The sequence below is a fragment of the Tursiops truncatus genome, chromosome X (genome assembly GCF_011762595.2).
Source record: "Tursiops truncatus isolate mTurTru1 chromosome X, mTurTru1.mat.Y, whole genome shotgun sequence".
Lineage (NCBI taxonomy): Eukaryota > Metazoa > Chordata > Mammalia > Artiodactyla > Delphinidae > Tursiops > Tursiops truncatus.
Genome location: NC_047055.1, coordinates 755,941 through 771,558, shown reverse-complemented (window position 1 = coordinate 771,558; position 15,618 = coordinate 755,941). Strand labels below are relative to the sequence as shown.

At 43.2% G+C, this 15,618-nt stretch overlaps 1 protein-coding gene across 11 annotated transcripts in view; it reads right to left on the bottom strand.

Annotated features, from left to right (window-relative positions):
• Positions 1 to 15,618, bottom strand: part of F8 (coagulation factor VIII) — a 122,745-nt gene that overhangs the window by 106,106 nt on the left and 1,021 nt on the right. For 10 of the 11 annotated variants that reach the window (XR_012329102.1, XR_012329103.1, XM_033848991.2 and 7 more), the window contains exons 1-2: positions 13,478 to 15,021; positions 1,385 to 1,506 (exon numbers count right to left, since the gene is read on the bottom strand). Coding sequence is in view for 9 of the 11 variants with exons in the window: in XM_033848991.2 (XP_033704882.1) it covers positions 1,385 to 1,506; positions 13,478 to 13,623 (268 nt within the window). In the remaining 2 variants the exon portion in view is untranslated. The other variant, XM_073798755.1, reaches the window with a different exon arrangement.

Below are 15,618 nucleotides of genomic sequence, written 5' to 3'. Positions count from 1 at the left end.
CTCTCAATATGGCGACGCCCTACTCCACCTCCCCCTGGCATGGGATACGCCCTCTCCAGCTGTCACTTTATCTCTCCCCTCAGTTTCTGCTTCTGACAGTACAATCACATAGACCTTTTCTGTTGGGATCACCTAGCCCTGGCAGGAAGTCCTCTCAGGCAGGGTCTTCTTGAGGCGAGTCTTGTCCTATGACATTCCTGGTCTCACACGTAACAGTTGCAGTGCAGTTAGCCTCTGCTATAGCCCACTCTCCTTATTACGCCATCAGGGGAAGCTCCCCAACACTCTGGCATTGAAAGTTTTTCCAGATAAAAATCAGGCACTAGTCAGTATTTTCCAAGCTCCAGAAGAACTATGTCAAGTTTTCTAAATGATTCTCCTGAAGCCTCCCTCACTGCAGCTTGACATGAGGGAGAGGCCGCCCTCCCCCCATGGGAATATACAAAACACCAAAATGCTTTCAAAAGAAATCCTCAAGGGGACTTCCCTGGTGGCGCAGTGGTTAAGAATCCGCCTGCCAGTGCAGGGGACATGGGTTCCAGCCCTGGTCCAGGAAGATCCCACATACCACGGAGCAACTAAGCCCGTGCGCCACAACTACTGAGCCTGCGCTCTAGAGCCCGCGAGCCACAACTACTGAAGCCCACGTACCTAGAGACCATACTCTGCAACAAGAGAAGCCACCGCAATGAGAAGCCCGCGCACCACAATGAAGAGTAGCCCCTGCTCGAGGCAACTGGAGAAAGCCGGCACACAGCAACAAAGACACAAGGCAGCCAAAAAATTAATTAATTAATTACATTTAAAAAAAAGAAATATTCAAATCTAAACTCTTTCATAAGTTCCTAACCTTCTTTTATACAGGCTGGAGGTATATGATGGGCTAAAGGTTGCTGAACCAATTTTGGACCACTACCTGACCAAGTCCTGAATAGGTGGCCTGATATCTCTCTTTAGAATTTGGGGGTACTTGTCACCTATAATTCTGAGCAATCATTCTAAGGTAGGAAATGTCTCATCTTAACATCTTGTTACATGCTTATTTGACACCTAAGTGGAGGTATCAAGCAAGCAGTCTGAACTAGAGATATAAACTTGGGACTTATTGGCATGTATGATAGTTTCAAGCCATGAGACTGGATAAGATCAGCTAGGGATTGGAAGCAGAGAGAAAATAAAATGAACCCAGGTCCAAGATAAAGGGCACTCAAGCAGAGGAGGAGGGCCCAGTAAGAAGACTGAGACCATTCAGCCAGTGTATTTCCCCGAGAGGTGGTAATAAGGGAAGCCTGGCCAAGAAAACTGCAGCCCCAAGACTGGGGAATCCTTGCAAGGAAATAAGATACCCAGTTTCATAACAATGAGTCAATATTGTTTGCATTACCCATCCATGGTGGCCTGGGCTTGGCAATGTTGAAATGCTGATCCATGAACTCTACAAACACAGTCTTTTTGTACATGGCTGAGGTGTTGAATGGAAAAGATCTTGGCACTCTAGGAGAAAACCTGTGTGAAAAAAGGAAAAAGTCATTCATTTTGGTTGACCCTTCTTTGAACCCACTTTAAAAAACAGCTATGGGACTTCCCTGGTGGTCCAGTAGTTAAGACTCCACGCTTCCAGTGCAGTGGGTTCAGGTTCGATCCCTGGTCGGGGAACTAAGATCCCGCATGCCGTGTGGTGTGGCCAAAAAAATAAAACATAATTTAAAAAACAGCTGGAAGTAATGCTTCCATCCCACTCTCCTCTACTGTTAACAAGGCAGATTGGAAGCTGTATATGAAGTCACAGAGAAAACTGCTGCCCCCCAAATTAGAGAGACAGGTGAATGCAGAGAATCACAACTGACTAGAACAGAAACCTTCAAGTAGGAATGCCTGTGGGAACCAGTGCTGTAGTAGGAAATAAAATAAATAAATTTTAAAAAATAATAAAAATAAAAAAAGTTAAAATATGCCAGAGCATTCTGTTCTTATGCCTGCCCTCATGAGAAATTATTTTACCAGAGCTTATCATTCTGGGATTTTAATCACAGCTTCATCTACCTGGAAGAAGGAAGATACCCAACATCACCCTGCTTCTCCTTCCATGTAGAGGAAAGGAAATACCCAACTCTAGCCAGCCTGTGTCAAGGGGTGAGACTGAGAAGCAGTGGTGAAGTCCACAGTCCGGGGGCACAGGCTCACTGAAAGACTGAGACCTGATCACAGGGCTATAGAGCACTTCCCCTCACCTCACCACCACGTTACTAAAGGCCTAATTTACCGAAGTTCCTTTTATCCAGTGCATCACATCCATCATTCAACAAAAACTTACAAGGCACACTAAAAGGCATTAAAAAAGAACCCCACAGTTCATAGAGACTGAACAGCAGCAGAACTAGAGTCAGATATGACAAGAATGTTGGAAGTATTAGACCAGAAATTAAAAAAAAAACTATGACTAATATGTTAAATATTTTAATGTAAAAAGTAGACAACATGTAAGAACAGATGGATAATAGAAGCAGAGAGATGGAAATTCTAAGAAAAATCAAGAAGAAATGGTAGAGATCAAAAACACTGTAATGGAAATGAAGAGTGCCTTCAATAGGCTCCTTAGTAAACTGGATATTGTCAGGAAAAAATCTCTGAGCTTGAGCATATAACAACAGAAACTTCCAACACTGAAAAGGAGAGAGAAATTTGCTCCTCAAGGGCTAGAGATCATACCCTGAGTCATATCCCTGAGTTGTTTTGCAGATACTAAGACCCCCACCGGGCGGAAGAAGGTAAGGGCGTGCTGACCACCGGCGTGTAGACCCCAGACCACTGGAACCAGAAGGCTGATGATGTTGACTCCCTCCCGAAATACCACCTGGTTACCTCACCACCAACCCGTCAGAAGAACGTCCATAAGCTGATCAGGTATCCCGCCACCCCCTCCCTCACCTTGCCTTCAAAAGCCCTTCCCCGAAAGCCATCGGGGTGTGCGGGTCTTTTGAGCATATGAGCTGCCCGTTCTCCTTGCTTGGCCCCAGGTTGGGCGTCTTGCAATAAATGCTGCACTTTCTGCCAAGGAAACTGCACCAAACAACCAAGTAAACTGAATGACTTAGCCAGTTGATGTTAGCCAGCCTCAGTCGTTGGCACCCCAATGCTGCCAAGATGGACATATAAATGGAGGAGCCATGATGGTGACTATGCGTGGGCTCAACATCATGGACTCACCACGGCTGATCTAGCTACTGCTGTTGTAGATGTCCAGCTTGCCAGGGACAGAGACCAACGCTAAGGCCCTGATATGTCATCATTCCTCAGGGAAACTATCCAGGCACTTGGTGAGCCTCGGTAAGCTGAGCCCCAATGAACTCCTCCCAATAAACTTCCCGCACACATACATACACAAAAGAAAAGAAGCAGACAATCCTTTTTTTTTTTTGAAATTTGTGTGCTTAAACAGCTATAAAATCACCCAAGGAAGCACAGAAGTTGTCACCACTTGCACAATGTTGGTTGGCAACATTCTCTTTCATCCCACGTGCTTCAGCTAATTCACCGACAGCTATAAATTTGTGGCAACGCTGTCACCCGTGATTAGCAGAACCCCGCTCAGAACGACCGAAAACTTAAAAGGCCCCCAAACGGTGCTTCCCAGCGAAAGGGCAGGCGTGAGGCTGTCAGAGCTCTTTCGTGAGGCACACAGTGGCCCTCCGCCCACCCAAACTGCGGCTATGCTAAGGCGAAGCTGGTACCCAGCAGGGTGGAACCATCTGGTAGGTCCCCGAGTTTGTGCCCCTGGAGCTCTGATGAGGGGTGTGGCCCAGAGACGTAGGTTTGAACGGCTCTGGTGAAAAATAAACGTGCATCGAATGGCAGACAGAGCAGACGCTGCTATGCGAGTTTCTGGGAGTCGCGCTCAACACGAACGGCAGGCGACGGTGGAAAGAAGAGGCATAGACACAGGCAGACACACCAGACAGCCACTTGCAGAAGGAAGCCCTGTGAGCCCTAGTCAGTGTTGAAACCAAGGAGGAAGGACAAGCCCAGGAAAGGAGGGAGACGCCCCTTCAGAAGACACAAGGGTTTGGCCGAGCCTGAAAATGGTGAGCCGGCACCTAACAGTTTAGCAGCTCTTGCTTCACATAAAGATTGTTGCAAGCGCGAGAGAAACTGGCCAAGCGACAGTCACAGAGGAAGACCTCAGCAGCCTTGGAGGGATGGGGCAGCAGATGGACTGAAGACACTCCTTCCAAGTGTGCACTGTTTTGCGTACACCTCTCTCAAGGAGGAGGCAAAGATGAGACTGACTTAATTCTCTCCTCCCTGACAGCCCTCCCCTCCCAGGGAGCCTTGCAGCTCACTCAATCCCAGGGTTTCCAGGACACCCGAGAAAGCACGTGCCGGGAGCAGCTCGGCCAGCCCAAGGCCAGGACAAGTGACTCTATGTACTGGCTGAGGGCCAGAAGCCAGCGTACTGATAAGGAAGCCCTTCCAGTAAAAGGAGCTGATTTACGGAGGCAGGCGTGGGGATCTGCATGGACCAGAGTGCACGAGCAGGCTGAATGAGCAGATTGTCAGAGGCCCATCTCATCTACTCGTGCTACACAGCCACCTTTACCTCAAGTCACACCCACAGTCATGTGGGGGGTCCCTGACGACCGGTTGCTGGGGGGGAAGAAGCCTGAGATTATGTACAGTTGGGTCAGCTTGGTATTCAGGTACGAGCCAAAAATTGACTGCTGTTGTATCACAGCCCCACTCAGGGGTGGATTCAATAGACAATGGTGAAGGGTAATCTCCCGGTGGGCCAAATTCTGGCTAATGTTGGTTGTTCACTTTGAGCAGAAAGAGAAAACCGCCCAGGGTTCCAATATATACAGACTAATGGACAGCAGCAAATGGCTTGGCTGGCTGTTCAAGGGCCTAGAAAGAAAAGGACTGGAAGGTCAAGGACAAGGATGTCTGGGGCGAAGGCATATTAGTGAGTGGGTACAAAATAAAAAACCTTCATGTCATATGTTAATGCCATCAGAGAATAGCTACTGTGGAAGAAGTGCAAAACAATAACAGACAAAATGACTGATGATTACCATTAGCCAGCCTCTACATGGGCCATCTCAGTGCTGGCAAGATGTGAGCCAAGTGGCTGTGGAGGCGTGGAGAGAATGAATGCCTGGACCCAAAAGCAAGGGTTCCCACTGACTAAGGCTGATTTAACTTGTGTTGCCTCCCCAAATCCAACCTGCCAGCAACAGAAACCAATGCTGAGTTCCTAACTGGGCACTGTCCATCATGGAGACCAGCCAGCGATTCGGTGGCAAATTGCACTGGATCCCTTCCACCCTAGAAGGGCTGGCTCTTCATTCTGAAGAGAAGAGACATGTATTTCAGGGATATGTTAGCTTTCCTGCCTGCAGGGCCTCAGCCAGCACCACTGTCTGAGGGCTCACAGAGGGTTTGATTCACTGATGTAGGATCCCATATCATATCATATCAGACCAGGAGACCACTGTACAGCAAAGGAGGTGCTGGAGTGAGCCCATGACCATGGCATCCACTGGCTTTATCAGATGCCACCCCATACAGAAGCTGCCAGACAGAGAGAGCAATGGAATGACCTCTTAAAGGCACAGCTAAAGCTCCAGCTTGGAGGCAGGGCTCCATAAGGATAGAGGGTCAACCTCCAAGGTGCTGGATATGCATTGATTCAAAGATGGTTCTGTGGCCCCAATGAGAACACACGGGTTTAGGAACCAAAGAATGGCAGCAAAAGAACCTCTCTTCCCCCGTGACCCACCCGGGGAGTCTGCGCCGCCCATCTCCACCTGCAGCTCTGGGCTCGGCAGTGTAGAAGGTCCTCACAGCACAAAACACAAGAGTCTCACTGAGTGAGAAGCAGGGGCGCCGCCTGGGCACCTGGGGCTACCGTACCCAAGGAGCGGCGCGCCAGACGAGGAGCCCCCGGGGCACGACCACCAGGGGGGAGGGCTGTCTCACGCGAAGCAGGCAGGAGTGGGTCACACCCCAGGGCAGCCACACCAGGTGAGGGGCGCGATGAGACGGCCCCTGGGGCCTGGAGAAGCTGCCCCCGATGCAGGTGAGCACATGGACAGTGAGTGAGCGGGGGCTGTGATGGCGATGGGGAGGGGGCGGCCAGGAAGGTACTCGAACCCGGCCACCTGGGGGGTGGGTGCTGCTGGAGGACAGCCCTCAGCTCCGGTATCTTCGAGGAGCGGCCCGCCAGGCTCATGCCCCGCCCACAGGGCCTGGACGCCCCTTTTCCAAAGCAGCCCACTGGCCCTTCTCAGGGAGGCCACGCCCATTCCCAGAGCAGACCACAGCCCCTTTCTGGAGCAGGTCACGCCCCCTCCCCAGGATAGCCACGCCCCTTCCCAGGATAGCCGCGCCCCTTCCTAGGATAGCCTCGCCCCTTCCCACGAGAGCCAGTGCTTAATGACTGATCAGTACGGAGACACAGGGGGCCTGGCCGCGTTGGCCCAAGTGGGACAACTCAGAAGGGTCATTCCCGCTCCAGAGCTCCTTGTAGGACTGGCCTGCACTGCGGCCCAGCTTCTCCCTCCGCCCTCCCCTGCTTTCCCAGGTATTGCTCCCAAGAACACTCTAAATAAAATTCCTGCACGTTGATATCCATCTCACAGTCTGCTTCTGGGGAACCCAAATGGTGATATTAATTCATATTTAGTCATTTTACATTATTTGATGCCTACATCATTGAGTATACTCCTCCCTTCGGTTCATTTGTCCCACCTCCTGGCCACTTTGAGACTATGCCCTTCCACAGTCATCAACTCATCCCTAGTTTGTTCCCTTCCCCTTTTCCCACTCCATCTCCTTGGTTCTCCTGAGTCTACCCTACTCAGTTTCTCCAAAGTTTCCATTGGTTTCTAACAAGACTCAGACCCATGTCCAGAGATAGGTATTTTGACATACACTAGCACAGTACTTTCACTTTAATATTTATGACTAAAATGAAAATATAAGACATAAAAAATGTTTACTAGATCAAGAGCTTGGACGAGCAGAGAAGGAACAGGATCACGAGCACACAGAAAACAAATTTTTCTCTCTCTGAGGGAAGAGTGAAAACCAAAAGCCAGATAAAAGATCAAGATTGTGAGACAGAAACAGAAGGCCTAGGCCCTAGTCAAGTGGGACGTGATTTATGTCTCAGATTCAGGGTAATCTGCACAGTAAGTGACAAAATGTTCCCGGGTTCACAGATTTTACTCCTTCCTAACTTATGTGGGTTTTTTGTTTGTGTATTTCCCTTGAGGTTTGATATATAAATCTTGCCAAATATATTTGGCAACAATGTCCTTGACCTGAACTGTTCTTTCACATTTTATCTAAAACCAATCGGAAAACCTATTATATTCCCTGACCCTTGCTTAGAAGAAGTTGAGCAGCTGCAGGAATAGATAATACAAAAGTGAATTTTCCCAGATGTTTGTTTCAGACCTTGGCAGAGGTTGTCAGGATGTGTCCAGAGTCAGCTTATCCTGTTAATCAGTATCAAAATAATCTAGACTATAAAATGGTGTCATCAAAATAAAAATTCTATCAACTTTTTCCTGGTAAATACATGTGACTGCCTATAAAACAACAGAAAGCTAGATAATAAATCATTTTCTCCATTCAATTCAATTTTACACTCGGTCTATTATTCACTATACCTCAGCCTGCGTGTTAGATGAAAACTATAATACAAGCACAATGTATTAAGTACAAATATTTCACTATTAATCTTCAAAAAGACCAACATTAATGGATAAATGGTCAATGGTTCATTTAGATACCAGGCTACCGACCATCTGGGCCTCTACTTCAGGATCATTAACACTGCACAACCACAGGCTTGGATCGCTTCCTTAAACCATACACAAAAGTTAACTCAGTGTATCAAAGAACTAAATATAAGAGCTAAAACTACAAACCTCTTAGAAGAGAACAGGTGTAAATCTTTGTGACTTTGGATTTGGCAATGGCTTTTTAGATATGACACCAAAACCACAAGCAACCAGTGGAAAAAAGAATAGATAAATTGGAGTTCATTAAAATGAAACTCTTTGTGCTGGGAGAAAATATTGAAAACAGGTATATCTGAAAATTCACTTCTATCCAGAATATACAAAGAATTCTCAAAACTCAACAATAATAAGACAACCCAATTTAAAACTGGGCCGAAGATTTGAATAAACATTTTATTAAATAAGATACAGGAATGGTCAATTACACATGCAAAGATACTCAGCATCTTTAGTTATCAGAGAATGTAAATTAAACATACATAAGATACCACCACATAGTCATTAAAATGACTAAAATTAAATACTGGTGACATCAAATATTGTCCAGTGTGTGTTGCCACTGGCACTTCCATGCATTGTTGGTGAGAGTACAAAATGGTACAACCATTCCAGAAATCTGTTGGTAGTTTCTTATAAAGTTAAACATGCATTTCAGCATGATCCAGCAATTTCACTCCTAGATATTTATGTAAGATAAAGGAAAGCAGATGGCCACACAAAAACTTGCACAGGTATGTTCATAGCAGGCTTATTTATATTAGCCCCTGGAAACAATCCAAAGGTCCATGTGGCAGGGAAAAGATATACACATTGTGATATATTCCCATAATTGAGTAGTAATCAGCAATAAAAAGGACAGAACAACTTCATGCAACAACCTAGGTGAATTTCCAAATCACGATGCTTAAGATAAAAAGCCAGACACTGAAGAATGCATACTGTATGAATCTACTGATATAAAAGTCTTGTAACTCCAAAAGCGCATCTGTAATTCCAGAAAGGAGCTTATTGCCTGGTGCCAGGTAAGGGTAGAGAGACTCACTGAAAAGTTGCAGGAGGGTTGACTAGGGTGGTGGTTATGTAACTTGCATGCGTTTGCCAAAGCGTATCAAACCGTACATTTGAAAATCTGCGTGTTTCATTGTATGTAAACTACACCTGTGGTAGGCAAAATGTTGTTCCTCGTGACCTTTGCCGTTTGGTGTTATGCTCATGAATATGTTCTGTTAGACAGATCCGAAGCATGAAACAGACTTGATGCACTCTTGCTAGCATGAAGATGGAGGGTGCCGCATGGAAACTGAGAGAAGGAACTAAATTCCAATTCAGCCCGGAAGTGGATTCCCCTACAGAGTCTCCAGTAAGGAGCAAAGCCCTGTCAACACCTTGATTTTGGCCTTGTATGATCCTGAGCAGAGTATCTAGTTGAGCCCACCTGGACTTCTGACCCACTGAAACTGGGAGATGATAAATGGATGTTGTTGCAAACTGCTAAGTTTAAGGTAATTTGTTACACAGCAGTAGGAAACTAACAGGATGCTCAAAGCTGATCCAAATACCAAAAAAATAACTTGACAACCAAATTAAAAATGTGATTAAAAATCATGCTTCTAAAGGAAATCAAAGAGGATATTACAGACTCTACTGAAAACAATGAAAAGAAAACTCTTCATAACATAACCTATGGGATATGGAAAAATTGTTCTCAGAGAAAAACGTATAGCTTTAAATGCCTTCACTGTTAAAAACAAAGGACAAAAGAAAGAGAAAAGAACATATTATTTTCCCTAAGATATTAGAAAAAATATAGCATGACAAGCCAAAAGAAACTATCGTTGATAAAGATAAAATATGAAAATTAATTAAATATAAAAAATAACCAGGGACTTCCCTGGTGGCACAGTGGTTAAGAGTCCGCCTGGCAATGCAGGGGACACAGGTTTGAGCCCTGGTCTGGGAAGATCCCACATACCGTGGAGCAACGAAGCCCGTGCGCCACAACTACTGAGGCTGCACTCTAGAGCCCTTGAGCCACAACTACTGAGCCTGTGCTCCAGAGCCCATGCTCCGCAACAAGAGAAGCCATCGCGATGAGAAGCCCGGGCAACGCTACGAAGAGTAGCCCCCGCTCACCGCAACTAGAGGAAGCCCGTGCACAGCAACAAAGACCCAATGCAGCCAAAAATAAATAAAATAAATTAATTAATTTAAAAAAAATAACGAAGAAGAACAAAAAAAGCCAAAAGCTCATTATTTGAAAAGACCACCCCCAACAACAACCAAAGAGAAATCCGTTATAAACTTGTTCATGTAGAAAAGGTAAATAACAAAAATTTAGGACTTTAAGAATGAGAAAGGGCAAATAGCTACAGATGATGTGGAGTAAAAGAATCATGAGAGAGTGCTATATGCAACACAGTGGCAACAAAATTGAAAAAATAAAGGAAATGATTTCCTAGAAAGGTATAAAATTATTAAAGCTGACTCCAAAAATAAGTTGAATTTTGATTTGACTAGTTAACATAGAAGAGCCTGAAGAGATGATTAAAGATATTGCAAATGTCACTTGGACCAAATGGATTCATATGTGAGTCTTATCTAACTTTAAAACAACAGATAACTCTAATGTTATCTGAGCTATTTTAGGCAATAGAAAAGGATAGAACACTCACCAATTCATCTGATAAAGCCAATAAAACTTTAATACCAAATCTAATAATAATAGTAAAAAATAAAGTTATATATCCAGAAAAAAATGAAAACAGTAATTTGACAAGATACATGTACCCCAATGTTCATAGTAGCACTATTTACAATAGCCAAGGCATGGAAACAACCCAAGTGCCCATCAACAGACAATTGACTTAAGAAGATGTGTTTTACACACACACACACACACACACACACACACACACACACACACAATGGAATACTACTCAGCCATAAAAAAGAATGAAATCTTGCCATCTGTAGCAACATGGATGGACCTAGAGAATATTATGCTTAGGACCTAGAGAATATTATGCTTAGTGAAATAAGTCAGACACAGAAAGACAAATACTATATATTTCACTCATACGTGGAATCTAAAAAATAATACAAATGAATGTATATGCAAAACAGAAACAGACTCACAGATATAGAAAACAAACATGGCTATCAAAGGGGAGAGGGAAGGGGGGAGAGACAAATTAAGGGTATGGGATTAACAGACACAAACTACTATACATAAAATACGTAAGCAACAAGGATATACAGTATAGCACAAGGAACTGTAACCATTATCTTCTAAAAACCTATGATGGAATATAATATGTAAAAATACTGAATCGCTATGCTCCTCACTTCAAACTAACACAATATTATAAATCAACTATACTTCAATTAAAAAATAAAGCTATAGATCAATCCCACATAATAAAGGCACACAGTGTCTAAAAAAATATTAGCACATAGAACCCAACAATAATCAAATTGTATGAACATTAGATTTTACTCCAAGAATGTAAGGATATTCAATGTCAGGAAGTCTACTGACATAATCTATTTGTCCTCAACATATTAAAGGCAGAAATTCATATGATGCTAGAATGCTGAAAAGCCATTACTAATGAAAATTTTATGGCAAGGAGTAACAAAGACCACTTATCAAGAACAAACAGCAAATGTTATTCTAAAAAGCAAAATATGAAGACTGTTTCAAGTAAAATCAATAAGGTAAGAAAAAGAAAGAACTGATTAAACATTGGAAAAGAGCTAGAATCTGTCTTATTTTGAATATGATTCAATACACATAGAGACTGCCATGTAAAATTATTAGAATTTATATGAGAATTCAGTAAGGTAGCTAGATTTGAGATGAATATACACAAACCAATAGCTTTTCTCTATTCTGGTACTTAACATCAAGAACATAAGAGAAAACATTTGATTAACAATAGCAACATATTTATAAAATGCATAGGGATAAATGTCCTAATAAATTACTTACACTTATTATATTAATAAAATTTATGTATAAATTTAATGAAATTTAATGAAATAGATACTAATATATATGAGAATTTTACATGATGAATGTTTTTATTCAAATCAGTGACAAAAGATGTATTGTTTGATAAACGGTGCCTTGTGATAGGCTATTAATACTTGTAAGAATAAAATAGTTCTCATAATCTAAAAAAAAGTGAAAGCGCCCAAAGAAAAATGGGCAAAACATGTGAATAGTCAAACCTCAAAATATAAATGCAGTAGTCAACAAGCATTTAAAAAGACGTTCAGCCTCATTAGAAATAAAAGGAATGTGATTATGGTAATGATGAAATATCACTCCATACCTACTAGATTGGCAAAGATTAAAAAACAAGGTAAAACTTCTTATTGCTGATGTGAATGCAGGGAGAAGGGCACTCCTATATGTTGATGGTAGAAATGTTTGAAGAGTTCTAGCCTTTTTTGGAAATTAAAACTAAAAAGGAAATATTCCCTTCATTCCAGCAATATCCCTCTTGAGAATCTGTCCTATAGGAATAAAAGCATCAGTATGTAATGATATAGGATATAATGGCCAAAAACCTGGAATAATAGGGAATTTTATTTAGCCATTAAAAAGACTGAAGTTATGCCAACTGTCTTGGACAGAATTCTATTAGGTGTTAGTGAGTGAGAATAGTGTGTAATATCCCATTTTTGTAAAACAATGACCAAGAAAACCTTTATTTGCATATATGTGCATACGTGCGTGTACATGAATATATATTACCATACTAGGGTTACCTGATTGGGGATAATCAAGAAGGGGGTTCAAGTAGAAGGAGAGTGGGGAGCAAAGCAAAAAGAACAGAAAAGATTGTAACGTATGTATGACATGACCATATTTAATATTTACATTACCACTATATATGTATTGGGTTTAAATCTTTATAATACACATTTAAAGAAAACAAAACAAAATTTAAAACAAATGACTTCAGCATTCAACTCAATAAGCAAAAAGTTAGATCAACTAAATGAACCAAAGGAAGCTAGGAAGAAGAAATGAATTGATGAAAGTAAAAACAGAAATTGATAGAACCAAAAGATGGGTCCTGACAAAAGCAATAAAATCGAGAAACTTCCTGGAAATATTATTTATGAGAGGTAAAGAGAACATACACAAGCTAAGAATGGAGATATAACTACAGACACAGAACAGTTTAACAATATCCCAAGACTATTATGTAACTTGATACCAATACATTATCAAATCTAGGGATAACCGATTGCTTCCTAGGAAAATGTATATAACCAATATTGACTGAAGAAGAGGTAGAAAAATCTGAATAAATCAACAACCATAGATAATATTGGAAAGATTATTTAATACTACTCTCCCCAAATGCACCAGAACCCAGAAAAGATGAAAAGTTTCTGAACTCCTGGCTAATACTCTCCTTACAGCAAAATTGCATGTAATATTGATGGGTCTTAGGGCTCTTCTCCCTGTGGAAGCTGTGGGGTAGGCTGAGGGAAGTTTCGGTCTGTCTCTTATGCTGCTTGCCTCTTCGCCCTCACTCGACTCCACTCTCTAGTTTCCCGTGTGGCAGCATGTGACAAAGAGAAGCAATGGACAAAACAGCCAGAGTCACAGCCCCACCATCCTGACCGGCCCATCTAGAACAGGCCTTTACCTTGTGTCCACGTGCAGCTCACTGAGCAGTTCACTTTGCATATAGTCCCAGGACAGTTCCACCGCGCCCAGGTAGTATCTTCTGATGGCACCAAAGCTGAAAGGCAAAAGGCACAGAAAGAAGCAGGTGGAGAGCTCAATTTGCATGGCTCTGATTGCTAGAAAATGTTCAACTGGAGAAACGAAAGATTAATTCTTCTCTAAAAATATCTTTGGCTCCCAGGAGAAAAAAGGTAAATTTTGTATGATTTAGTGAAAAGTCCCACAATTTTCTCAAAGGACTTTAGGGAACTTGACTGGCTGGAGTGACAGCAGCATTAGCGCTCAGCAGTGACGGATAGGATTGCTTCCTTTTTGGCAGTGGGAAGCAGCCACAGGAAGAACTGAGTAGGAAAAGGGAGGCTGAGCTAAAGCTTAACCCGTTCACCTCTGAAAGCAGCAGGGGCACAAGAATGCTGCTTTGCTCAGAACCTTTGAGGAAAGGAAAGAGGGGGCTGATGTTGTTGAAGATTCTGGAATCCACCTGCACCAGCAAGAGTAATATTCTAACAGTCTCCCTGCTTCCGCCCTTGCCCCTCACAGACACCAATGAATGACCTTTAAAACCATAAAGCGGATCCAGTTACTTCTTTGCTCAGAAACCTCCACTGGCTTCTGGCCTCACTCAGAGTATAATCCTACATTTTGACCATGGCCTAGAGTCTTCCCCATGATCTGCATGTCCCTTCCCCCCACCTCCAAGGTTTCATCTCACTCCAGCTACTGGCCTTGCTCTTCCTTAAAACACCGAGCACACCCTTGCACCTGGACCTTAGCATCTGCTGTTTCCTCTACCTGAAACCCCTTTTCCCAGATAGCCACACGTTTCCACTCCCACATCTCCTGCAAGTCTTGGCTCAAATCTCACCTTCTAATCAGCTCAAATCTGGACCAGCGCCTTGACACTGTAAGTTCTCTAGCCCCACCGGCACTACCGATATCTCTCTTGGCTGCATTTGCTTACAGAGCACTCATAACTACCCAGCATCCACGTATCTATTTCCCTTGCATCGTTGCTACCTGATGCTTCTTAAGGTTGTTTACATTTGGCCTGAGTATAGGCTATATCTCCTTACATCAAAATATAGCCATGCTGAGCTCAAGCAGAGAACCTACTCAGTTTAATGTATATTAGGAGGCATGAGAGCCTCCCAAGGGCCTCAAAGTATAGGAGCTAATAAGAATCTTGATCAGGGTTTCTATAAGAAGTGTTATCACGGACAGTCCACTTCTGCACGGATAGGAATGTGTTTGGGAGCCATTGGCAAGGTATTGTCCAGCTTGGAAACAATCAGGAAGAAGCCCCTTGGGTAAACATTTGCTGAGACCTTCTCTCTGCCAGGCACAAGTTTGCAGAGATAATAGCTGGCATGTAATATATTCCAGGAACTGTTCTAAGTGCTTTCTAATGCAGCAAGCATTCTTGTCTTCATTGTACAGGTGATGAAACTGAAGCACAGAGACGTTAGGCAACTTGGCCATGGTCACACAGTTTGTAAATTGTAGCATTCATACCCATTTAATTGGGCTCCAGGAGTCTTGCTCCTAACCCTTTTACTATACGTCCATGCTTCAGAGATGAATAAAATCCAGTTCCTGTCTTCTGGGAGTCATGCTGCAGCAGCGGGGACAAAAAGGTAGATACATAGTCACAATACAGAGTGATAATTCTGTCATGAGCTTTACACATTATGTGATTTAATCCTCACAATAAGACTGCAAAGTGAGTACAGATGAACCATCTGAGGGGCAGAGAGGTTAATGGTTTGCCAAAGAGCACACAACTACCCATTTGTCCTAACCAGACAGTGTCTTAGGCACTGGGTGCAGAGCAGTGAAAAAGAAACAACTGAGAAACGGTAAGCAATACCTGAAAAACAGGAATACCTTACGTATGTTAGAAGGTGAAATAAGTACTGTGCCCAAAAGGAAAGTAAGTAGGAGAAGGGGAAGGAGGGGTGTACTAGGCTGCAATTTTAAATGAGGATGGTCATGGAAGGCGTGCCTGAGGAGCAGGTGACCTGTTAACTGAGGGCGAGAAACGACTGTGATTTGGACTGGGACGGAAGCAGTGGAGGGGCGAGCAGGGCTGGATTCATTGTG